This window comes from Acomys minous, assembly GCF_964271855.1.
Source record: "Acomys minous genome assembly, chromosome: 10".
NCBI classification, from domain to species: Eukaryota; Metazoa; Chordata; class Mammalia; order Rodentia; family Muridae; genus Acomys; species Acomys minous.
Genome location: NC_140491.1, coordinates 99,066,503 through 99,093,755, shown reverse-complemented (window position 1 = coordinate 99,093,755; position 27,253 = coordinate 99,066,503). Strand labels below are relative to the sequence as shown.

Genomic DNA, 27,253 nt, shown 5'->3' with positions numbered 1-27,253 from the left:
TAACAACTGACTAGTTTCTTTCCTCAATCCCTTTGTTTAACCTTCCACATATCTTTCTAGGAAGTTGTTTTTCTTGCCTTTGAAATATATGGTGAATTTATGTAAGGCCCTACAAAAAGAGAAAGGCGTATTGAGACTTGAAACCTAGAATAGTTCACGCATATGCTGTGGTCAGACTAGGAAAATAACACTTCGGCATTTCAGCGGGGTTGATAATTGTGAAGTAAATATGCCTTCATGGGAAAAAGATTTTTAAAGAAAATTCATCTTGGAAAGGAAATGGCTAAGATACTGTGAATAGTATGAAAAATTATTTCTGGAAACTAGATGTCATTCTCTTGTATTCTGTTCTTCCAAGAACTAAGAGTGTTGGATCCTACTATGATTCTACATTGTTAAAATTCCCTGTGGAGACATGCATTTTCCCCACATACTGTAAATCATCAACCACTTGGTAGAGAATGAGTTGAAGAATTTTGTTGGTAATGTTGATAAAACTTGGAAGGGTTAGACATACCTGTTGATAGTTTGGGATGTTTTGTTTGTTTCTTTGTTTCCGAATTGGGTGTCTTACTGCATTCTAGAAAGCATAGCTCACTAAAAATTGATATAGACAAAACTTACACTGAGAATGAAGATGAACTTTCCAAGTAGGTTTGGGTGGTTAAAAGTAGAAAAATAAAATTTTTTAAACAGTGTGAATAACTTTATTGGTCCCAATTTTACCCGTGTTTTTCTTCACATCATCTACTATGTCATCCTGTTAACTCAGTAGTCACTCGCAGCAATTGTAGGTTTAAATTAGTGAGTGCTTTTAGATAGGAAATTGGTCTTCAAAGATAATTACTGTCGTGATTTGTAGATAAATGCTATAAAATGCATTTTTTGTCTCCTTATGTTCTAACATTGGAAATGAGATATAAATAATGTCACTTTCAAGTTTGGAACCCAGTAAATTATTGATACACATCATGACATCCATCTTTGTTGTAACAACAAGTGCTCCATGGTGTATAGCATCCAATCATGTACTCTATAGGTACTCACTTATCCCAGGTTGAGGAAGTTACGGGGCCAGAGGACATGGAGCCAATGCCATCCCGTCAGATCATTTCCTAGGCACTTGAGACTCCCTGCACAAATAACTGAGTCTCCTTCCCTGTAAGACTCTTCTCTGGTTTACCATCCTAACATTGCTGAATTAAGACCTGTGAGAGCCTATGGATCTAAGTAAAGGGAGGTTACACTTAGTAGCATTTACCCACAAATCTCACAGGACCATCCCAGGCTGTGTTTGGCCTATTTGATGCCCTGTCATTGAGGGTAATGATGAAGATTTACATGTATCCGTGAAAATGCTTGACTTACTGTAGTCTAAACAGTCCCTTTAGAAGGCTATTTATTGTTCATACTGTGTTTATGAGTAATGTTCTTCTGCCTTATCATCTTACTTTCTCAGTTCGGACACTTCCTAACAAGTGTCCTCAACATCTCTCAGACAAGGAGGGCATGGGGAGGGGGACACAGCAGGGGGTTGATAGAATATTCTTCTACACCATGTGGGAAAGTATTATGCTGTGAGATGAGTAGTGAGGAAAACTGAAATGGCATAAATCAGCCTTAGCCATCAGATGTCACAGTTCCAAATCAGAACCTAGCTTTCCTTGTGTTTGTAAGGTTGTAATTGCCATATTTGATTTCACATTTTAGCTCAGTGTATAATTTTTTAAAATACTTCCTAACTCTATGCCCTTAAAATACCTTGAACACTTAGAAAAACATGCCTTAAGGCTGTAGTGATTTCTTTCCATACATCGTCATGAGTTTCTTAAAAAGCGGTGGGTCACCCTGAAAGATGAAGGTCTCATTACGTTAGCTTAGTAGTAGCTGCTACTTCTCGGTGCTCTCCTGGAACAATATTTTCTAAAGTTTAGAACAACTTGGTTAGGTGGAGTTTGGGTATTTCACTTCTTATCATTTAATGTCAAGCTTCCTGTCCACCCCTGTTCCATCACAGGCATAGGTGCCCACTCCCATGCTGTCTTTAAACTGTTGTCAGACTACCCCGTTGCCTGAAAGTGCCAGAAACACTCAGTGTCATTTGTGATATTTACTGATTTTTCTTAAAATCTTATTCAGCTTTCAAGATAGGCCTCACTATTAAATGTTCCACACAGTCATACGGTTTAGAATTGCCTTTTGTTTGTTCACTCCTATGAAGATAAACTATAAGCTCCGGGCGTGGAGGAAATTGTAATTCCCAGCATTTAGAAGAGAAGATCTCTCCTGTACTAAGATTTATACACATTGAATTCTGTTATCATATTTTACACAGTTTAGCAAATTCACACTATTGAATCTCTGTCTCTGCCTCTCCCTCTCTTTCTGTCTCTCTGTGTGTGTGTGTGTGTGTGTGTGTGTGTGTGTGTGTGTGTGTGTGTGTTTGTGTGTGTGTGTGCGCAGGTATATGTGCCACATCATGCATATAAAGGTGACAACATTCATGTGTTTGTTCTCTGTTTCTACCATGTAGGACTCGAGTATTGAACTCCAGTCCTCGAGATCAGCAGGGAGCCCCTTCAGAGGCTGAGCCATCTGGCTGGCCCTAACACTACATTTTTTTTTTTCTGATAATAATGTGAATTTCATGATTCAGAAATGCCAAGATATTGTTTCTTAGGACTGTAATTTTAAAAATGTTTTCAATGTTCTCTGTTAGCTGTTTTTAATAATTAACAAACTACACGAAAATTATAATGGGAGAAGAAAAGGAGATATGTTCAGTAGCCAACATGCCAGGACTGAGAGGAAGTAGGCTGAAAAATCAGCCTGAGATGACTTAAGACATAACTAAAAGAGATTGGATTCTCAGATCGCACTTGTGGTTGTCAGCTTGCTTGTCTGTCTTATGCAGATGTATATGGAAAAATATTTGCTGATAGCTTTTTTTTTAAACATAGAAATTTGGTAAGTGATGAAACTAAATAGTGGGCAACATGGTAAGGACAGTAGTTGGCATTCTTCATCTTTGAAATCTTTGCGAAATATAGTCCTAATCCCTGCTGAAAATTATAAGCAATGTATATGATTTTTTCTATTCAAGGACCTTTGACATAGGAGTTAGTACATATGAACTAGTTTCGGCCTGTTGAGATAGAGCATGTGCTAACTAGTTTCAGACTGTTATCAAGCTGTGCCACGAAAGACTATAACTCACAAATCCTCATTGACTATGACAGCATCCGATTGCTACCTCCACTCTATTGGGAATGATAGAACTATTAGTCTATTTATATGTGACTAGGTATATTTGTGTATCAGGCTCAGTGTTAAACTGTATGTATGTAGTCATATTCCCTACCTGGGTTCCACAACTTAGAAACTAAGACCAACAAGGTATTTTATACCACCTTTTTGTAACCCTGTGCTTCTCTATTTCTCTATTTCTAATTAAAATTCATAGTTAAAGCTACAGCTTATCATTATGGGAAGCTATTTTTAGGACTCACAAAAAGAATAGTCCTATTCCCTCTATTACAATTGTTGTGTTCCCTTTTTTTGACATCTGAAGGACTCTTAGATGTGGTGATAAAAAGCTACTATTTGGGAACAAAAGTGTAGCTTAGCATGCCCAAGGACCTAGATTCTATCTTCAGTAAAACAGCAAAAAGAGCCAATGTACAAAGTATGCATTACTTTTCAAAAACATATTCATAAATGAATCATGAAAGACATTATTCAGGGTCATCAGAAGGTACTGCATAAGCACTAAGGGGATCCTGCTCTTAGTTTTGGTCTGTTTTGTAACTCCATCTGAGAATCATTTAAAGGCACAAGATAGGTTTTCTAACTGTTTCGTACACTGGTTCATGCTTTTGTGGTTGTGAATATGAATTCAGTCAAGTCAATACTTAACTAAACAGGAAGATATTTTGTTCTGGGGGGTTATCCAATTTCACAGGTGAGTGAGATACGGTTCTTCCCTACGTCGTAAGGCGAAGGGTGCGTTCCACAAAATCAGATGAAACAAGTAGTCATTAATTCAAGTCTCAATTCTCAGGGTCCCATGAGTTCAGGAGGCCAGAGTCAGTTACGCAGGCTGATTGCTCCAGTTGGAGCTCATGAAGTTCATGGGGTTGGGAGAAAGGGAGAGAGAGAGTGCCTGGAAGAGGAACCAGCCAGTAACAGAACCTGTTTAAACATGTTCTCATGGGTGGGTCTAAACTGTTACTGTGTGTGCTTTCTTGCTTCCGATCTTTATGAATTGTTGTTATTTTAGGATAACAAAGTCCCGCTTCAAAGTTTTATTGAGTCACCTCTTGGGGAGCTGTTAGTAGCAAAAGATATTTTCTCTTATTATATGAGAAGTTTGCTTCATGAATGTGCACTGAAAAGCTTTCTTTACATCTTATTAATACAATTTAAGGGAAAACTCAACTTCTGTGTATGTAATTGTAATACCTATGGTTATAATTCGGGATGTGCTCTATGCATAGAAGAAACAGTGTAGTTTCTCTGGTTGTATATGTATTTTAGCAAAGGCATCAGTGTGGATGGAAATAACTCATCTTCCTAGAGGTTGGTAGCAATGTCGCCCCCTCCTCAAAAAGGAAAAGCCAAGCAAAGTCTCATGACCACCCTTGGTGTATATAAATAATAAATGCCCTTACAGTCCTTTAATATTAACAGCCTAGTTAGTACTGCTGCAAATCGGGAAGAAATCAAGGGGTAAAAATGTGTTCAAAATTTAAAGATTGCAACCTAATGGTAGTCTCTACTAAAATAATAAGTTATTTCTGTTGACATAAAAGGTTGACATTTCTTCAAATACTCCTTTCAGAAGATCATTTTCTATATTTTGCCTTAATAAAGGTGACTTTTTCCTCATAATTATCACAACACATTTGTATCTGGGATAACTTATTATGATTTGTCATAATCAAATGATAGGAAGAATTTTTATAAGATGCTGAGATGTTGATGAGGAGCGGCTAGTACCAATTATCAGGTATAAAATCCTTGGTTATCATCTGCTAGACAGTCCCCAATTGAAAACCTTTCACCAGATTGGGACCAGCCTAAAATTTGCTGTACAATGAATATAATTCAACACTAATAGAAGATGACTGTAATTTAACATACATTTAAAATAGAAAAAATAAGATTATTGCAATAAATCTATCATTGCGAACAACCAATCCAAGGGGCTTAATTATGACACAACTAAATGTGAAAATCTATTCAGTGCTAGAAATGCTTTTCACGTTACATTCACTCTAAAGATTGGCTGTTAAGAGCTCATTACTGGTATTTTTCTAAAGAGTGGTTTATTAAACACAGTTACCTAATAAGCATCTTTGGTGGTGCAAATTGCTGAAAACAGTAATGAGTCTGATTAGACTTCATTTCAATTACGACAGCTTGTCTAAGAAAAAAACTACTCTGTGTGTGTGTGTGTGTGTGTGAGAGAGAGAGAGAGAGAGAGAGAGAGAGAGAGAGAGAGAGAGAGAGAGAAAGAGAGAGATCTTGAGATCTTGATGCCTTATAATCCAGATCCAACACGTTGTAGAAGTTTAAAAAAGAAAAGCGCCAACAGTATTTCCTTCCCACAGCTCACTAATGAAGAAGAAATTGTCTGAGTAATCACCTTATTTACACACTAGAAGTCTGGATGAACAAAATGGAGTCACAATCCTGTTTGCTTTTTAAAAAATGAAGTCTTTGCTAATTAATGTATCTAAATAAGGTCACCCTTAGTTCCCCTCTCGATCTTTTTCCCTCACTTACCCCCTCCTCCTTTTTCTTGAGAATATAAAGTGATAAAGAGAGCAGAGACTTATAAACCTGGTTCATCTCTGTTTATTTTGGGGAGATTATTCTCTGTCTTTGGGTTCAAAGACTCGCCTTTCAACTGTTTCATCCATGGAGTGACTACTTAACATCATAGCACAAATTATCAGTTCCCTTTTTAATTGTAAAATACATGTAAGGAAGGAAGACACAGGTTTTACGAATGTGCATTGATACTTCAGAGAGTATGTAAAAAATACTGTGGGCAACCAAACTTTTTTTTTTTTAATTTTTAAAAAGTGTGTTATTTAGCTGCATTACAGCTAACCTCTTCTTAAATCATGCCTAAAATTTTACTACACAAATTAAAAAAAAAAAAAAGACCTTAATGTAAAAAGCCTTCATGTGATTAGGCTGTCATTGTCATCTGGATTCCCCAGCAACATTTTAATGCTTCTGGGATCTATTGCAAGAGATGTACACCACTACTTCATGATATGCTTTAATAGATTCTTCTAAGAGTATAATATAATTTGACATTGAACTGGATAAAATAATTTCTGTGGCAAAATATCAAAGTAATGGCTGGTTGTAGAAGCATTAAATACAAAATAAGGCACCATAAAACACTTATCTGAAAAAATCTTCACGACGCAGATAAGTAATCAGGTAATAGCGATGGATTAAATGTATAAGTGGAATTTATCATCCTCTTGTGGTCATTCTGATGCTTTTTAAAAAGGGATTTATTAAAAAGGAAAGCACTTCAGGTGTACCAATTCGGTGATCAGAGAGATGCTGTAGGACCTGGGATTCATCATGATGTCTGTGGGCTGTCTATTAAAAAGACTACATTATGTAGAAAGCACAAAAAAGGACTAATTGACAAGGGTATCCTAGTTCTGTGGTTCTGTCGCTTTTTCCCTTTATTTGTTTGCTCTTCAGGATCCCAGACTCAACCTTCTAAATCCTGGGATTACTTGAATGTGCTACCATGGCCACCTTACCCAATTATATGTTTTAGTTAATGTATTTTGCTATTTTATAAACTCAGTTGTTTCCCCAAATAAGTTCTCAATTAATGAAATGAATATTCATAATGTATTTTGAGGACATAAATAAGATTGAGTTTTATAAATGCGTTCCTTCCTGAGGCTTTTGACATTTAGTCACAAGTAGTAAATGCACAGATTTAAAAAATTAAGTAATGCTTACTCTGATAAAATTATGATGTGTACACTCCACACTAGTTAACTAGTATACAATGTGTCCTAGGAGGATGAGAGTAAAGCTCAGATGCAGAGCACGTGCTTAGTGTGTGCAAGGCTCTGAGCCCCATGGCCAACACATAACCCCCAAAACACTTACCCTCAAAAGTTCATTAGGATGTGTTTGGGAATAAGAAAGAATCTATTGTAAGTCTAGTAATTCATGGGTAACTTTCAGAATATAATCAATCATTGAAATCTTTTCCATTTCTTTTGTTCCTCCAGTGTCTCTTTGTCTTTTTAAAACTACACCTATGTGTGCACATGGGTACATGCACACACACACACACACACACACACACATACACACACACACACATAAATGAACCTATGTTTCACTTTCTGTATAACTTTTTTCTCTTAGCTGTAGTGTTTTGGGTAGATGCTGGCTTTTCTTTTGCTTAGGGAATTTTTGTGAATTAGGCAACACAATTTGAAAAATAAGTACCATGCTTTAGGCTTGGCAGGAGGGGCCGTTGGCTGGCTTATTCTTTTAACACAACTACAACTGTCAAATTTCCTTTTTATCAAATGAATTTTTCATTAAAATTTCACTGGGAATGCTCTTGTTCCTAAAGTTATTAAGAAACGCACTTATCTATAACAAGCATGTTAGTAAAACTGCTCGTAATCATCATTAGAATAGTTTAGACCATAGAGAATTCACTTCATTGTAGTTTTAAACTTATTGAAAACAACATTAATTTCAACCGCTTGAGACCTTTAAGTCAGAAAAAAAAATGAATTGTTAGTATTTGAAAAATTACAACCAAAAGAAATGGAATTGTATTTCATGTGATTGATGCACATAAAAATTGATCACTCATTTCATTAATTCAGTCAGAGCCCAAAACCCTTTAAAACGTACAGTGATTTTACCCATCATCACAATATATTAAATTTTGGTAACTATTGTCCAAAAGAATACAACCAAGGGCTGGGAGAGATGGCTCAATATGTGTAGTGCATCCTGTGCAAGCCTGAGAGGTTGGATCCTCCAGCTTTCTCTCTCTCACATACACACACAAAAGCCAAGTGTGTAACTTCAGCAGTGATGGGGGCTGTATACAAAAAGTGAGCTCCAAATCTGAGGGACTTCATCTCAAATAAGGTAGAGTGTCATAGAACAATATTGTCAAAGTCAACCTCTGACCACCTCAAGTGCATACACGGGGGATTGCACACATGTGGCTGTAGTACACACACACACACACACACACACACAGAGAGAGAGAGAGAGAGAGAGAGAGAGAGAGAGAGAGAGAGAGAGAGAGAGAGACAGACAGACAGACAGACAGACAGACAGACAGACAGACAGACAGAGACAGAGAGACAGAGACAGAGAGACAGAAACAGAACAGAGAAACAGAGAGAGACAGAGACACAGAGACACAGAGACACAGAGACAGAATGACAGAGAACAATCAAGTCAAGACAGTAAGATAGTATTGGAACTGTTTATGTAACTGGTGTCCCTTCTGCTTTTAGCAGTTTCCCCTGGGTTAGCTGTAGGGAACGTACTTACTCCAGGATCAGAAATGCCACTCGCTTTGAAGATACTGCACCCTCTCCTGCTACTACTGCCCCATCATACAGCATTCTCTATCCTCACCAATGAATCAGCCAATGGCCTTAAAGGTTGGCGTTTCATTCGCAGTGCACTTTCTTTGCCTGGAAATCAGAGCACTCCAAAGCAGGTGGGGCTCATGTGCAGTTCACCACACTGTGGACAGAGCAGTGTTATAAAACTGGAAAGATAACGAACCCCCAATTCCTGGGAAGAACTCTTACCTTTAGACTCCGGCATATAGCAATATGTTCTACAGCAGTTATTATGTCTTCTTGTGTTCTCTGATATGGAAAAAATAAAAACAGTACTAAACTTACCAGAACTCATTTTATATGGAGGTTTTCCTCCGGCTTTTAGAGCAAAGTTATTTCCTTCACACTGGATTAAATTCTACCCAGGTCCCCAGAGTAAAGGACACTGAATCATACACTGTATCACCCAGTCCTCACTACAGAGTATCCTTTTAATATCTAAGTCACTATTCTATACTACATTTAAAAATTAATGTACAAATTACCAAAACAGAGAGAATCTTGCATAAATAACCTAAGCAAATTTTGTGTGTGGTTTCAGGATTTCAACTCACCTAAAGGGTTTTAAAGAAAAATAGGTGAAGGGTTATAGTTTGATATATAAATTACACTCTTCCTTCTTTGTCTAATGAGAGAACTCTCTGCCTTAAATAAGCAGCCTTTTGTCTCTAGTTTGTTCTATGAAAAGTATTTTTAAGATTGAAATTCTGAAGGAAAACCAGAAAGCAGAAGGATGCAAATTCTGTCTCTGGCAAAATCATGGTGTATTTAGACATTCTAAGTTTTAAGATTGACCTCTGTCAATTTGCTATGTTGGGCATGAGTGGATTTCAATTTAAATATAATTAAAGTGGGAGTTGGAGAGCTGTCTCAGTGGTTAAGAGCACTGGCTATTCTTTCAAGGGACCCAGGTTCAATTCCCAGCACCTACATGGTGACTTGCAACAGTCTGTAACTCTCCAGTTCCAGGGACCTGACATCATCTGCCCTCTCTGGGTCCCAGGTCCACAGGTGGTGCACAATCTGGCAAAAAAAAAAACCCTACACAAATAAAATACTTTTAACTAAACAAGTATAACTAAGTAAAGCTTTAGGTATTTAGATGTTTAGATTTAGATGTTTCTAATACAGGGTATATCTGCAAATAAATGTTTAAAGTGGTTAACCTGGTAATTAAGAGTCATGAATGCAGAAGTAAACACCCAGGTAATAAGTCAAGATGGCACCAAGCCTTGATCATGTCACTAAAAAAATGCAAATACATATCATATGGTAATAGGCTATTTTCCAAATCAGCAGTAATAATCTCAGGCTCAGAATGGTGGGAATTAAAAATCAGCACAAAGTCCATTTTCAAAAGAAGGACTCAAACCCCTTAGTAATATGTAATATGTTGGCTGTCCGTATTGCTTGTTCCAGGCAGGATATCATGAATGCAGCGTTGGGGCTTTCTGGTTGTGTTAACCCCATTTACTCCTGCCTGCTACAGCTCACCTGTTATTTACACACATAAGAGGATTGATTCTGGAGAACAAGGGGAGTGCTCTGTTGTGACACAGAACATACATATTCATTATCTCTAGCAGTCCCTATGGACATATGTGGTGTGTCCTGATGATCTTTGTATGACAAACAGAACTGCAAGAAGGGTAGATAGCCTTAATGGATGGGAAAACATACATGGGAAAAGAGAAGAGACAGAAAGAGAAATGAGGGCCTGTAAAGGAACAACTTTAAAGGTTAACTACAAGGCGCTGTGGTAACTGATTATAAATTGCCTAAATCCAGAGGTAGCAGAAGCAGCGCCTGCCAGCCCTCTTCCCTCGGACTTGTTCTTATGCATGAGTTGATGACCACTGGGCATGAGCTGCTCAGCATCAGAGCGGGAATAGCTTTGATGTTCTCCATCATAAGTGAACAAACAGTCGCTTAACACTGTGAGTTACTCTAGCTTAGGCACAGAGTATGGTCCTGGCTCATACTTGTTTATTATTATTATTATTATTATTATTATTATTATTATTATTATTAATTATTATTATTATTATTCAGAACTTTATCATAATCCAAAAACATTTTTTAAACTGTCCCTTCTCTCCACACACAAAAACATTTCAAGCTTGTAGTTTTTAAACTTTATGGATTTTTGTGTGAATGTTCCATTATACAGTTTGGTTTAAGTAATGGAAATTGTAGGGCCTCGCAGGAATAAAAGAAGCACTTATTTGAATTATGATCACTGTTTTCTGAGTTGCTATAAATCATATGGTGCATACTCTAATCATATATTGAATGGGAATTCTAAGGTCTCAAGACATCATTTTTCGCATAATTTGCCTTGTGTAAGTGTTTGCCTCCATTCTTGTGCATCTTTTAAATTTTTATTATTTATTTATTGTTTCTTTTGAGACAGGCTGTTGCTACATAACTCTGGCTGGCCTGCAACTCACCATGCAGACAAGACTAGCACCAGCTTGCAGTGATCCCTCTGCCTCCGCCTCCAGAGTTCCATATTAAAAATAATGACCAATTAGTCTCACACGTAGTAAGTTCCATCGTTGCTTTTTGCCGTATGGGCGAATAGTCACCATTCATTTAGTTATGCTCTTATGAGTGAACGTTTTCTTTCGCTAGCCAGAATTTTTTGCTCGTGTAAGGGAGTCTCATCCAAATCATAAGTTATCTACAAGTTAAATTTCAGGACGAGATATGTGCCACCCTAGTCCAAATTATTATGCCTGTAATGAACACAAGCTCTTAATAAACCTGAAAAAAAAAATGACCTGTGGGACAAGCTCTGTCACCCCAGTGCGATCCGTCTCTTTGGGGTTGTCTTAACCTCTTGGAAGTTGTACTAAGGCTGATGCAGTTGACTATTAAATCAGACATTGCCCTGTGATGTCAGAATCCATAGCGCATTAAAGGGAGAATATTAAGAATGATGGAGGTGGACTTAGAGAAAAATTGCAAGAAATAATATCTGAGAATCAAAGCAATGGGAAAGTGAGTTAGCAATCATGGCTCAGGTTTTTTTTAAAATGCCATTATCCACCACCCAGTGCCACTGTACTAATGATACCGTATCGAGACAAATATCATCAGTTAATCTTCTTGTGCTCTGATTAATAGGGCAAGGATATTTTCTTATTAAAATGTAGCACTTGCAGTATTTTTTTTTCCTTCAAAGTGACTACATTAAAAAAAAAAGTTTTGGACTAAAACCTTGCTACTTTTCAAGAACTCCATCTCATTTAAAACAAAGCTAGAGCTTTTGAAGCTCTACAGTGGCCTTGAATTTTTTCCCTCCTGCCTTTGTAACCTGTTACCTACTGTACACCTGATGGCTTAGGTGCTTGGAGGAAAGTGGTGCTGGGTCTAGAGTGGAAGCTGCTTTCCAGATTTAGCACACAGCTGTTAGGCCAGAGTAAAGTTACTTATTGTTTGTTTGTGTGTTTGGTTTTTCAATACTAAGAAGTTGGCTGTGTACTGAAATCCTCTACTGGGAAAACTTGAACACAAGGTTACAAACTGCTTGTTACAGTGCCATCAGGCTTTCTTTCTGCCAGAGGGTGAAACAGCAGAACTACTTTATCCAGAAAACCAGGTAGCCAGAAATGTCTTCAATAGCTATGTGTGTGTGTGTGTGTGTGTGTGTGTGTGTGTGTGTGTGTGTGTGTGTGTATGTATGTATGTATGTATGTATATGTGTATACACACACACATGCTTCCTTCCCCTCCCTCCTCTCCTCCCAGTGCCACCCTCCCACCCTCTTCCCTCTCACCCACTTCCCCTTTTCCAAGAAAAGGGAAGCCTGTACCTCCATACCAACCCAACCCAGCACATCAAATCGCAGCAGGACTAAGTGCATCCTCTTGCACTGAGGCCAGACAAGGCAGCCCAGCTAGAAGAAAGTTATCCAAAAGCAGGCAACAGAGTCCATGTCAGAGACAGTCCCTGCTCTACTTCCTAGGGGATCCACTTGGAGCCCAAGCTGTCCATCAGCAACATAATGTGTCGGGGACCTGCATCAAGTGCATACATGCTTAGGGCTTCATTTTCTGTGAGCCCCCTTTGGCCTAGATTAGTTGACTCCGGTTTGTCTTCTTGTGGAAATCTTGTCCCCTCCAGGGCCCTGTGTGGTTCCCACTAGTCTTTCAGAAGACACCAAGAGCTCCCACCTAATGTTTGGCTGTGGGTCTCTGCATCTCTTTCAGATCTGCTGCTGGGCGGAGCCTCTCAGAGGACAGGAGTGCTAGGCTACCGTCTGCAAGCATAGCAGAGTATGGTTAACAGTGTCAGGGTTTGCCTCTCTCCCATGGGTAGCCTTTAAGAAGGACTCTCTCATACAAATATGGTGGGATTAGGGGAGTTCTCCAAGATGACTTCAGTTTGAAGTTCTGAGGTGTAGAACTGACACAAAGAGAAAAATAACCGACAGTAAGTAATCAGTCCAAAGCATGTTACTTTGATACTCCAGATTAAAACTAGTCATTAGTTCTAAATCTTTTATGCCGCCTTAAGTTGAGACAAAAACAACATGAAAAATAAAAAAATTCTATCTGGAAGCCATTGATTTATTTCTTGAGACCCTGCTCACTCTGTAGCTCAGGGGAGACTTGAACTGGTCATTCCCTTGCTCTGGTTCCCCACGTCCTGGGGTTTCAGACCTCTCCCTCCGCACCCAGCTAGCAGTTTGAGTTTTGACACCTTCTTGATTAAAGCGATCTCGCACCTTGCTTTGCTGAGTATGAAAGAATTTCTATACCTTTCTTGTGACAACGTCTGCACTGGAAATTGTCCTTTACAGTGGCTGTCTTGAAATTTTTTTTTTAAGGTGGAATAGTTTTACTTCTTTTCCCCTGTCCCAGTCACACTCTTGTGTTTAAAGCACCTCTGGCATTTTTTAAAATAAAAAAGGCCAAGTGATATTTGTATGCCTCACACTTGGGAAATATTCTCACTAAAAAAAAAATTATTACTGGAGGTAATCTTGAATGTAGCCTAACACCAGCGTGGCAGCAGCCTGTACACTTTATACAAAGTTAAGAAAAATAAGCTCAAGCAACAAAGCCAGAGATGAGATGTGCTGACTTGCAAGCCTAGAATTTTCAACTTTTTAAACAAAGGTATAGAACGTCTTTAAAATATCCATATATATGCCGCAGTGGTGTATGGCACTTCACACCCTGAGCTGCTTTTCTGGCCCTAGAATTTATTGATGCGAAGAATTCCTTCAGTGTTTTTCTATTCCAACAACTTAGTACTAATTCAAAATAAAATTCTTTTGTAATACAAAGCCATCCCCAAACATACAGAATGCACAGTAAACGAAATGCCAAACTGAATGTGAGGCAGATTTGTTTGGACTAGGTCATTAGTAAAAATAGATCCATCTCCTAAAACAAAGGTCTAACTTTAAGGAATTTATAACACAAAATTAGGGTTAAAAATGAAGAAATTCCTCTATTTAGTTTCCTCACAGCACTCCAAGCTTTTTGTATATTGAAGTTCTCAACTGGTGTACCAAATAAATTTCAGAACTTCTGTATAACTGTCGTGCTATAAAAGGCTTTGTTTGGTATGTGCTCGTTGGAACTAAATTGAGATTAAAAAAAAAAATCACTGAGCTCTCCCTAACTTTTACATTATATGTTAAGGTCAATAAACCTTAGGAAATGGAGTGAGTTATTTTGCACATCCAATGGGTCATGCTGGTCCCTTTGTTGCTGATGATGAGGAGAGGAAAGGAGAGCTTCAGAATCTGAGAGAACACTTCCCCTGCCTCGCACTCCCTTGAAGGCAATGAGAAAGTATTTCAGGGAGCCCAGCCAGTGTCAGGAGCCAGGAGGTTTGCAGCCCCTCTCTCTGAAGGCTCTCCTCCACTAAAGCTGTGTTTGGGGCCAGTGAATTTCCTTCTCTGTACTTGAAATCCTCAAAGTTCTGTGTACTTGTGCTGCTGTTTTCAATGCAAGGGACGATGAGTTTGATGCAAAATGAATCGTGGCAGCTATAGAGCCTTATAATTACCACTGCTGTTTATTCCAGCTAGGATTGCTTTCTATGGAGAATCTTGGTAAATATTGTAGTAAGAGTCTTAAGTATTTAAGAAAAGAAAAACTCAGAGGTACAATCACCCCAGATCACAATAGGTATGTGACAATGTGGATAATGCTGTACAGCTACCGATAGCCAGCCTAATACACCTGCAGTGTTGGCCTTGTGTCCTTACCCTTATATGTCCAAGGAAACCTACATCTGAGGTGGTCCTTAGAAGGTAGAGGTGCCTTCATGGGAGCAAAGCCAACATGCAGGTTTCCACACCTAGAACTGTTAAATCTCACAAACTGTATTAAAGTGGGGTACTAAGTGCTTCCAGTTAATTCTTCTATAAATCTATGCTAAAAATAGTCTCTTTAGAGACTATAGGTCTTGTTTTGCTCTGTTTTATTAAAAAAAAAAAAAGAACAGGAAGAAGCATATGTGACAAGATATCCCTATGTATTCCAGGCTATCCCAAATGCTAGAATTAGAAGTACAAGCCAAGGTATCTTACTATTTTTTTTAAAATTTTTGTTTTTCTTGTACTGTGAGTGACATTTCTAAACAGCAATTGGAATTATTGTTCTGGAGACATGTTTCTAAAATGCAAAATAGTGTCATTCCTGGGATGTCTTTCTTTTTATGGTCTAAGGCAGGAAAAAGGTTGATTGTTTGGCTTTAAAAAAAAAAACTCATCTCGTTGCTTGAGTACTAGGTGAGGTCACAGAAGCCTTCTCGTCTCACAGGAGCCAATAGGACAGTCAACTGGAGCACAATGCACATTTGTTCAAGAGCATTTGGTGCCGCATTTTTCCCACTTTGTTACTACCAATGAGCAAGATTAACAACAACACATGTGGTGCCCCTCTGCATAATTCTATGATGCAAGCACTGGTGAATAGGCTTTTTATGCTCCCAGGGCCCCACCATGCATCTGCATGCTGACTTTTGTGCATCTCACTAAGAACAGGGTCTAGTTTATGGCTAATGGTTAACCTGTGCTTTCAAGTTGAATTGATACTTCTAGAGCTCTCCCAGAAGACAGAAACCAACCGTCCTCCTTCCAAGTAATCGGAACTCAGGCTTCCTTCCTCACATTTGCTAAGGATGTTGCTAATTTGTGTGCATCAATAGATAAACTTTCAGTTGCCTCAAGGAACATATTCAATCCGGTAACTACTCCAATAAATTCTTTTGATGGGTAAGATCTTGCTTAAGAAGAAACAGAAATGCTTGGAAATTCAATTGCTACATTTAAACTGCAGAGAAACATCCAGTTTAAGTGGGCTATGTATTTTGTTCAAACCACATAGTCTTACCTTGTCTAGCAATTAAACATATTAAAATCATGTTTGCATTTTATAAGTGATTAATTTATATGAAAATTTTAGTTAAACCAAGACAGAGAGACTCCCACTTTTTCTTGTTTTCTTTTTAATTATTCTATATTTAAAGAGAGTTCACTTTTATTAAAGGTCATTTCTTTCTATCATGGCTATTAACTGACTCCAACAAGATTGATCTCAACTAACTGGACAGAAGCTGAATCCTTTCATTTTGTGTGTTTGCACATGCATGTATACAAGTGTACGTGCACAGATGTGCGCTTGCCCACACATACTTTGAACTATATTCCTGTAATTCTAAATTATTTTTAGGTACATATTCATGTTTCTTCTTTATCAGTCTAATAAAATGCTCCATCATTCTATGTATGTTCTCATTTTCACTACTCAATATTTTCAGTTTGTTACAGGAAAAAAAGATCCTAATAGAAATTACTTAGAAATAATCATGGGATTAATGAATCTATAGGCCTTCTCGCTCTACATTGCAGTCACATTTGTATTCTCTCCTTTTTGTTAGGCTCGGAGTAAATCCCTTGACACTAGAAGAATTTAGATACTGATTACTTGCGATTGGTTCCTGGTGATTTGCCCTTAATAATTTCCAGTTGAGTTTAATGAAAGTATGATTCCTGAAAAGCCACTTCATTAAAATTGCATCTTTCCCCCCTTTAAGTATAGTTTCAGTCATTTCACCCATTTTGCGGTGCATTTTTCTCCTCTTAAAAAGTAATGATTGAGAAAGCAGAAACAATTAGGAGAATCACTTTAGTTCTTCCTAGAGCTCTGCTCCCACTCCTCCCCATTACTCTGAGAGGAAGGATAAATGAACGTATGCTTCTTTGGGATTCACAGTATTATTTTCCAATATGATGAGATTTTTTTTAAAAAAGTGTATATAGCCTTAAAGCAAACATATGAATATTTCAAGTGCAGTGAATCCATTGCATATGCAAAAGAAGATCTTTGGTATTTTTACTAAATACACAACACACCTATGTAAAGGCTGATTAACTTGTAGTTGCACAGCATTCAAACTTAATTTCCCTGAGTTGGTGATTTGCAAATGAATATCGGCATGGATCCTTTTTAAAAACTCCAAATGCAAATGAGTACAACTGCAGTAAAATATATTTGCAAATGAATCCTGTTGCTTTATTCATTTATTGTGTAATTACTGCAATCCTTCCCACCTTGTTTTCAGTATTTCTTAATCATTAAGTCGGAAGCATGACAGCAGTGCCAGGCCTGGCATGATTCTCTTTGACTAAAACCTTGTAAATTAACACAATTAGCACAGCATCCTCCCGCTAATTAACTTCCACTGTCTGGTGCAGTGGTTTTGCAAACAAGGAAGACAGAGTCAGAAGGGAATCAACATGCCATTCTGTTACCAAACTGTGTGCTCTGTTCAGTTTAGCTCAGCGAGTCAAAGCTGGCCATGTCAGAAGCCAGAGTCTGGCAAAGAGGAGCTGAAATGGTTGGGGGAGGAGAACGGAAAAGGATGAGAGGTGTCAGCGCTGCTTAGGGAATTCAGAGGGGAGCTGATGCTTCCGAAGCACCATTTAGACCAGGCCTTCTTTTTATCCAGGGTTCTCTGCCAGTGGCCACAAGATGGTTTGCAAAATTCACTTTTTTTTTTTTGGGTAACACAAAAGAGATTAAGGGAGAGGCCATCTTAATACAGCTGTAGCGGAATAGGATGTGTGGTCCTTCGATGTGAGCAGAGATTAGAGTCAGTGGAGATGAGCTAGCACTGAAACACAGGAGAATGGTGCTCCAGCACTCTCTGGTAGCTAACTACATGAAACCCTCAGTGGTGCATCTTCAATAAGTTGCGTATTGGGCACGACGTTTGTAATATGTGAAGAAGGTACTTTCTGAAGGTCTTTCAAAAATTGTACATTCAAGTGACTGTCTGATTCTAATACCTGAGTATTTTTCTTTTAAGCGGGAGAATGCTTACATCTGGGTTGCTACAGAGTCGCTGGCTTCAGTTAGCAACCCAGCAGATGATGGTATTACTTAGATGACCTCATTGCTGAGTTGTACTCTTCCCGTTTCTGCCACGCATGGCTCACCACAGAAATGTAAGGAGTTAGAATCCAGATTCTCTGCTCTTACCGTCTCTTCTTGTCCCTCCTTTCTCTTTTACTTTTCTCTCATAGATATGCTTTTCCCTCCTCTCTTGGTACCTCAGAGTCTATAAGGGGAGGAGGATTATCAGAGGAGGAGGGAGAACCACACTAGAAGCCCCGGCAGACAAGTGATGCTTGGTTTTTTTTTCTCCAGACTCAACAACAGAACTGAGAGGCAGAAAGGGAGCCAGTTGTAATTCATACCGAGTTGTAGGCTTTGTGCGATGAAAGCGCTGGAGCGCTGCCTGGGAGATTGCTTTGCTGCACTCCACGAAGCAGATTTGAAACTGTCGTGGACCACTTTAGATGAGAGTTGGATTATAGAATGACCTGCTATGTCTGTGTCATATTGTTCTGTGCAGGGAGCATTATACTGTGCTAACTAGGTGTTCAGTGCCAAATAAGCGAGGTATCCTAGATGCGATCTGTCAGCTGTGTCTCATCTTTATACCGTTAAAATATAAAACAGAAGCTGATGGGAAGAGCCAGGATAACTAGATGCCATACACGTTAACAGTATTGCATGCCGGATATTAAAATGTATGTGTGTGTGTGTGTGTGTGTGTGTGTGTGTGTGTGTGTGTGTTACTGCAAACACCCGTGATTGAATTCTAATTTGACAGTATTGTGTGTGTATGTACATACATACTGTGTGTGTGAGTCTCTGTCTCTCTTAGTCTCTCTCTCTCTCTCTCTCTCTCTCTCTCTCTCTGTGTGTGTGTGTGTGTGTATGTGTGTGTGTTTGTGTGCTAAACAAATATCTTGACAGGACTGAGAGCAATAAGGCTTGCTTATCTATTTTTTTTTTAATTTGGTTTTCTACATAGTTTTCTTGTACATTGGGTTTATCTTTTTTAAAAAAACAGAGTTTAATGTTACCTCATTTTGAAGAATTCATATTATAGAAATCACAATACATATTACAACCTGAGAAGATTCTTATCCGTACCCATATCATTAATGGAAGATAATAGATAGCAGATGTAGTGGGGGGGGGTGTAGTTTTAAGTGTTCTGGTGCACATCTAAGTAAATATACTGTCTTCCCTCCCCCCCAAATTCTTAGGCTTGAAGATGCAGTGGACGCCAGAGCATGCCCAGTGGCCAGAACAGCACTTTGACATCACCTCAACCACTCGGTCTCCTGCCCACAAAGTTGAAGCCTACAGAGGTCATTTGCAGCGCACCTACCAGTACGCTTGGGCGAATGATGACATATCGGCTCTGACTGCATCCAACCTTCTGAAGAAGTATGCAGAGAAGTACTCCGGCATTTTGGAAGGTCCTGTAGATCGACCTGTACTCAGCAATTATTCAGACACGCCGTCAGGACTAGTGAATGGCCGGAAAAATGATAGCGAACCCTGGCAGCCTTCCTTGAATTCGGAAGCCGTTTATCCTATGAACTGTGTTCCAGATGTCATTACGGCCAGCAAAGCTGGCGTCAGTTCAGCCCTCCCTCCAGTAGATGTCTCTGCAAGTATAGGGAGCTCCCCTGGGGTGGCCAGCAACCTGACAGAACCAAGTTACTCAAGTAGTACCTGTGGAAGCCACACCGTACCTAGTCTTCACGCAGGACTCCCATCTCAGGAATACGCTCCAGGATACAACGGATCATATTTGCATTCTACGTACAGTAGCCAGCCCACACCTGCACTTCCTTCACCTCATCCATCCCCATTGCATAGCTCTGGGCTCCTGCAGCCGCCACCGCCCCCTCCTCCCCCACCAGCTCTGGTCCCAGGCTACAATGGGACTTCCAATCTCTCCAGTTACAGCTACCCTTCTGCCAGCTATCCCCCTCAGACTGCTGTGGGGTCTGGGTACAGCCCCGGTGGAGCGCCCCCTCCTCCTTCAGCATACCTGCCTTCAGGAATTCCTGCTCCCACCCCTCTGCCCCCCACTACCGTTCCTGGCTATACCTACCAGGGGCATGGTTTGACACCCATCGCACCCTCTGCTCTGACCAACAGTTCGGCAAGTTCTCTCAAAAGGAAAGCTTTCTATATGGCAGGGCAAGGAGACATGGACTCCAGTTACGGAAATTACAGCTATGGCCAACAGAGATCCACACAGAGTCCTATGTACCGGATGCCCGACAACAGCATTTCAAACTCGAGTCGGGGGAATGGCTTTGACAGAAATGCTGAAACATCATCCTTAGCATTTAAGCCAACAAAGCAGCTGATGTCCTCTGAGCAGCAAAGGAAATTCAGCAGCCAGTCCAGTAGGGCTCTGACCCCTCCTTCCTACAGTACTGCTAAAAATTCATTGGGATCAAGATCCAGTGAATCCTTTGGGAAGTACACGTCGCCAGTCATGAGTGAGCACGGGGACGACCATCGGCAGCTCCTCGCTCATCCAATGCAAGGTCCGGGACTCCGTGCAGCTACCTCATCCAACCACTCTGTGGACGAGCAACTGAAAAACACCGACACGCACCTCATCGACCTGGTCACCAATGAGATCATTACCCAAGGACCTCCTGTGGACTGGAGCGACATAGCTGGCCTTGACCTGGTGAAGGCTGTCATTAAGGAGGAGGTTTTGTGGCCAGTGTTGAGGTCAGATGCATTCAGTGGGCTGACGGCCTTACCTAGAAGCATCCTACTCTTTGGCCCTCGGGGGACAGGCAAAACACTATTGGGCAGATGCATAGCTAGTCAGCTGGGGGCCACTTTTTTCAAAATTGCCGGTTCTGGACTAGTTGCCAAGTGGTTAGGAGAAGCGGAGAAAATCATCCATGCCTCTTTTCTCGTGGCGAGGTGTCGCCAGCCCTCGGTGATTTTTGTTAGTGACATTGACATGCTTCTCTCCTCTCAAGTGAGTGAGGAACACAGTCCAGTCAGTCGGATGAGAACCGAGTTTCTGATGCAGCTGGACACTGTACTAACTTCGGCTGAGGACCAAATCGTAGTAATTTGTGCCACCAGTAAACCAGAAGAAATAGATGAATCTCTTCGGAGGTACTTCATGAAAAGACTGTTAATCCCACTTCCTGACAGCACAGCGAGGCACCAGATAATAGTACAACTGCTCTCACAGCACAATTACTGTCTCAATGACAAGGAGTTTGCACTGCTCGTCCAGCGCACAGAAGGCTTTTCTGGACTAGACGTGGCTCATTTGTGTCAGGAAGCTGCCGTGGGCCCTCTCCATGCTATGCCAGCTACAGACCTTTCAGCCATTATGCCCAGCCAGTTGAGGCCCGTGACATATCAAGACTTTGAAAATGCTTTCTGCAAGATACAGCCTAGCATATCTCAAAAAGAGCTTGATATGTATGTTGAATGGAACAAAATGTTTGGTTGCAGTCAGTGATAACATCTTTAAAAATATTAAAAAAAATTGTAATGAATCTTGGCACACACACATAAAACCTGCTCCATAGGGAATAGAGCCCTTTTCCAGTAGTGTTTCAATTGCAAAGGGTACTGGGGAAGACAACGATTGTGATTGTGTTGCGTCTTTAGAGTCAGGGTAGCTTTGGAGGATATACATGCATCAGATGAGAGCCTCTGATTCGAAAGCCCCAGGTGACAGAAAGCATATCTATGTGGATGCTCAATCGGTTCCAACGAGACAACACTCGCCGAGAAGCAAGGCGTGAGGGTGTTGATCTCAGAAGGACACGAACCTCGTGTGTTGATTCCATTCTGCTGTTCTCGAGATTTAGTTGCTGTCAAGTGCCTGGAGTGGTGCTTTATTTTTTTGTTTGTTTGTTTGCCTCACAATTACATTGGTGGCATGTGCTAATATAAAGAGCTTTAACTTCAAACATTATTGGACTAAAGAGATGAACGGTTGTGTTACCACAGAAAACCAGATTTTTTTTTTTTTTTTTTTTGCCATTTTAAGAGCAACAGTATTCCTCAATCCTGTCTGTTCTGCAGTGCTAAGCTAAGAACAGGTAAAACAGGGTAACGGTAAATCTGGACCTTAATTTCTGCAGTTCATTTCTTTTAATGTTCTTGTCTGCAAAAACTCAGGAAAGTGATTGTGATTTGTACAGTACCTCAAAGGAATGTGTTGAAAGCACTATGTACTGCTGAGAGTAATAGGATAGGCTTCAATGTTACTTTATATTAAAATGTATGTTTACCTCAACAATTGGAGACTAGCAAGGAAAATTACTTTGAATGTATCCAGAAAAAAAAAAACAGAAATACTGAAGTGTGATACAACTGAATATTTACAATTTAAAGTAGAAGTGGAAGGATTTTTTTTTTAAGTTCTCTTACTAATTATGGGGAATTAATAACCAGATCAGAACAATTACTGAGGAGTTCTTAATGCATTGCTCTCCTTGATGATTAAGTGAAAATGTTCGTGAAAGTTACACTGGTTAATTGAAAGCTACGTTTTCAGTTCGTGTTGGTGTTTAGAACAGTCAGCCACAGACCTGTTTAGGACCCCGAAAGTGACAAAATCTACTAACTGTAACTGCCTTTTGCTGCCATGGTGGAGGTGGTGGTGGTGGTGGAGATGACGGTATTCCGGAAGCTTCTCTTCTTAAACTACTGGGAACGGTTGTCATCGTATTCACTAAGAGTTTCTAGGTTTGCTGAGCTGTTTCATAAAAAGCAGAAGGATAGAACCAAATCAAACATGCAAATTAATATTAATAATTTTTTTTTAAAAAAAGCAACCAACCACGTGTATCCACAGAGAACCCCCAGGCGTCCCGCTCGGCCATTGCTCATCTTGACTTCGCTCTTCATAGTGCATTTTTACTTCTTATCCTGAATCCCCCCAGCTGTAGTACTCCCTCGTTCATTTCTACCTCAGTTTCCTTACATTTGTTTTGGAAAGTGAAAAATTACATGTGGACATGTTATTACCACAATATAGCTTGCCAAATGTGTGGGGGGGGGGAGGAAGGGGGGTTGTTTTGTTGTGTTTGTGTCTTCTTCCATCTTTCATCATAATCTAGTTTTCCAAAACACCAGTCTTTATGCATTCTTTCACCTCTGAACACGACCCCATGACATATGTGGCGTTCTTCTCACTCCCCACCGTGGCTCCTACTTCCACCAGGTTGTTCTTTGTCTCCTGTAAGGCATTACGTGCAACTTTTCACTGAAAGCTGGCTGATGGGTCACCAAGGCCTCTCACTGTCACGGTGCAGGACAGAGCTTTCCACAGCCGCTCGCTGTGCCGAATCAGAGCAGCCTAGCATTTTGAATGTATTTTCCTGGTTTTTGTCCCTCCTCCTTTTTCCATACTTTTTTGGTTTGTTTTTGTTTTGTTTTGTTTTGTTTTAACTTAGAGATGCAGTAACTGTTGCAAAGCACTGGCATTTTGTGTATTCAATAAATGATGTACATTTTTAAGGTAATTTTAAATAAATGGAATGGCAGCCCCATGAAAGGTCTTTCTGTTATTTTTTTCCTTCAAGAAAAAAAAATTTTTTTTTGTACTGAGCTCATCTGCAAATCAGTTCTCTGAAACACTTAACACAGAGAGAAACTAAATGAGAAAATGAACTCATGGTATTTCAGAATTTTATGATGTTTGGTTAGTAATCTCCCTCTTTATTTTTCATGTTGCTAAAACTGAGCAAATGAACTAGAATTTAATGTACTGTGAAAGTCTATCAACTAACACTGTTCTTAAATACAAATATTCCATATTTTAAAAGCAGTGCCTTTCATTAAGGATACACAAATGATAATAATACTTAGATGTTTTCCTCTGCTTTTCACAAGTGAATAAATTCTACAGTCATATCCCGGCTCTACCCTCTGCACTGTCGGTGTTAAAAAGATTCTAATATCCACTAACTTGTGGGCTCATGTTAAGCTCACTCACAAGTTTGCTTTTCTGGACAGTACTGATCAACTATTTTTAGATGTCACACCTCATTTCCACCAGTGTGCTGTGTTCACTACATAAGAATAAAAATAAATAAAAACAAAAACATCTGGCAAGTTTTGACAAACCCAAGCTCCTTTAGTCAAGTTTCAAGAACCCAGTATTAACCTGCATTTGTTTGTGAGACTTAATGCCAAATATATGAGATGATACTTGTGTTGTTTTGTTCTCACAACTCTGATAACAAACTGAAGTCACACATGTTGGCTTTCAGATTTAAATGGTTTCAATTTGGTTTGAGATACGAGTGGTCTGCAATCCATACATTTGATAGACGCTGACATTTCATGAAATCTCCACTGAGCCTGGCCTGGTATAGGTCTATCTGTTAGCAAACCCGGAAAGCTGCAGAGATGAAAGTCTCATACTACACTCTACTGTGGTTTTTTTTTTCTTTTTGACTCTGTGTAACAGCGTTATAAATGCTTCCATGGATGAACCTAAGCAGCACCCCTTTTCTGACCATCCATTTGAGAGTTTGGGGTGGGCAAGTTCCAGATCTTCAGAAGTGAACGTGAATAGTTAGTCCTAGCACACATGGGGTAACTGGGCCTCATACTGTTGGCCACTCTGTGGTTTCTTAGCTTTGGAGGAGGCTTTTAATGAGTAGACGGTATTGAATGAGGTGGTCCTTCCTGGGACAGGGGGCATAGGCAACCGGCCTACTTAACAACCCTTAATTCCCTTCTTCACAAATTTAATAACATTCCAACAGGGATGAAAATGAAGAGAGGGAATCCTCTTCGGTAGAAGGAGCTGTAGAAAGTCAACAAGTTAGGTTGGAGTGAATTTATATGGAACACAAGTGAAAATGCTCTATGCTGCTGGCTTGCTTCTCTCCAACATATTTAGAACATTTAGTGACAATATGGAGAACTTTGCTGACTGGGCTGGTCAATGGAATGTGAAGGCAGTGTACTTTGAGGCTATTTACTTTCGCACAGTGTGTTTATCTATTAGTCAGTTTGTATTCTGCTCAAATGCAGATAGACGGGTATAATAATGTTTTCTTGTGCATTTGAAACCTATCAAGGAGAAAATAAACCGTTCCACTAAAATACATAGGCCAACCACCATCTGGACAAATGATAAAAGCTATCCAGAGGCGATACTAAATGCAAGGTCAATTTACATGTGTTGTAGAGTACTTGGCTATGCAGTTTTGAAAAGAATACATCCAAATATCCAAATTAATTCTTGCAATAGGTCACCGTAAATTTAAATATATTTCTGAGTTGAAAAAGATGTTTTAGTGGCATTTAAAACCTCTTTCTCTCAAAATACATCCAACCCCAAGCAGAAAGGTATTTCTATACTCCAACACTCTTGTGTTTCTTAGCAAGAATTGGGAATTCTGATTATTAAATCCAGATTACAGAATGAAAGTATGTAGTATATTGAATTATTGGGCCACTAAAGTTATAATATATAAATATAAATATAAGTATAATTAGTGTGTGTGTGAGTATGTGTGTACAAATGAGTGTGCTATTTCCACCACCCCCTATTTGAACTTTAAAACATATTTTACATTGTCCAGAAACAACTGGTTTCTTCCTTTTTCCTATGTGCCAAAATACACACAATTACTTCAAAATTTTGGTTTAATACGATTTTTTTCCTTAAGAAAAGTAAACAAAAAAAAAAACCCTTCAGTTTTGAATCATCTGCCGATCTAATGAAACACATTAGCAAACACGGTACTATTAGTATTTTAGAATTCACAGCCAGCTGGACTTGTGACCACCAACACATGAAGAAGAGCTCACAGTCTGCTAAGACCTCTGGTTGACATTCGATTTTGAACCTGCCAGATGCATTTGTGTGAACCAGGGATACTGCATCTTTAATGAACAAGTCTCTCCTCTTTCTCCTGTTTTTTAAATACAACACAAGTGGTGTAGCACTAGGCACTGCAATTGTCAAAGACAATTAGACTGAAAGCAGGAAAATTTCACCTCCCTGTCTCAGTGATATGTAGAATGTCGGCAGCATGGGTCAGCCTAGCCACAGAGTGCTGTGAGAAGGTATGAATCAGTCCTATAGAGTGTTAAATATTTATAAAATGGTTTTGTAGTGCACCGAGGTTGGCAGCACATTCATTCCTTCTTTTTGTCTTATGAGTACAAAAGAAAAATGCAAACACAAGTTTATACCTAGGCTTATTCTCTCTCTCCCCCTACCCCCTCTCTCCTTGTCACCCCTCCCTGCCCCTCCCTCCTTCCATCTTCCCTTTCCCCTCCCTTTCTCCCCTGTGTGGATCTGTGTATGGGTGAGTTTCCTTTGTGGATTAGATACAGTTGCTAGAGAGTATTCATTTCGTTGTTTTTCTTTTTTTTTTTTCATCTGACTCTATTCAGACATTGTTCTTTATAACCATTTCTACCTCATTGCTACATATTGTACATGTAGTATTTATTTGTTGTCTTTTTTTTGAATGTCATGCATTTCCTAAGAAAAAGACTCGTCCTTGAACTTGAACAGTCTACCTCAGAAAGACTGTCTTTACACTGAGCAGTATTAGCAACCTAAATGATACGGCACATTAGCGAAGTGCGGTGGGGTAGACAACGCATGAGTACTTGGGATCCTGATGGGCTCTTAATTGTACCCATGACTCAAGACTGCTTAAAAAGAACTTTAAAGAAACTGTGCACTGTGTAGGTCTTCATCAAGGTCCCATTTAGAACACAAGGAATGCAGCTTTGTTACTATGTGCCCATCTCTAAGAAACATGTTAGCATTCCCACGTACTTTACACTGGCAATCTGACTACTTCAGACAAACAAATTTAAAGAACATTTAAAAAGTATTTTTTAACTGACACCCTCAGCTCCTAAATTTAAGAGAAAGGCAGTACTTAATGATTTCTAACTGAAGTCTTTGGTGATTTTAAATGCCTTCATTTTTAGGTCTGTGACTCCTGCTATAAGTAAATAGAAATAATCCCATTGCAAGGGCCTGCACAACACTGGAAATAAACCAAAAAAAGAAAAAAATTAAAAATGGCATTTCCCAAAGGAATTAAGAAACATGGAGTCATGGTGCTTCTAAGTTCCATATATGAAAGCATTTTTTTGTCTGCTATTTCCCTTTGTATCTTGTATTTGTTTATTAAAGTGATTGTACAACTAATGGCACATTGAATTGCTTTGTATGCTGTGTTTTATAGTTGAATATTTATTTTAGCATTCAT

At 39.4% G+C, this 27,253-nt stretch overlaps 1 protein-coding gene across 5 annotated transcripts in view; it reads left to right on the top strand.

The window, feature by feature from the left end:
• The window catches only part of FIGN (fidgetin, microtubule severing factor), a 133,855-nt gene that overhangs the window by 96,443 nt on the left and 10,159 nt on the right, over window positions 1–27,253 (top strand). For 4 of the 5 annotated variants that reach the window (XR_014782782.1, XM_084800055.1, XM_084800056.1 and 1 more), the window contains one exon: window positions 19,250–27,253. This exon is cut by the window's right edge. Coding sequence is in view for 3 of the 5 variants with exons in the window: in XM_084800055.1 (XP_084656181.1) it covers window positions 19,258–21,504 (2,247 nt within the window). In the remaining 2 variants the exon portion in view is untranslated. The remainder of the gene's footprint in view (window positions 1–19,249) is intronic. The other variant, XR_014782783.1, reaches the window with a different exon arrangement.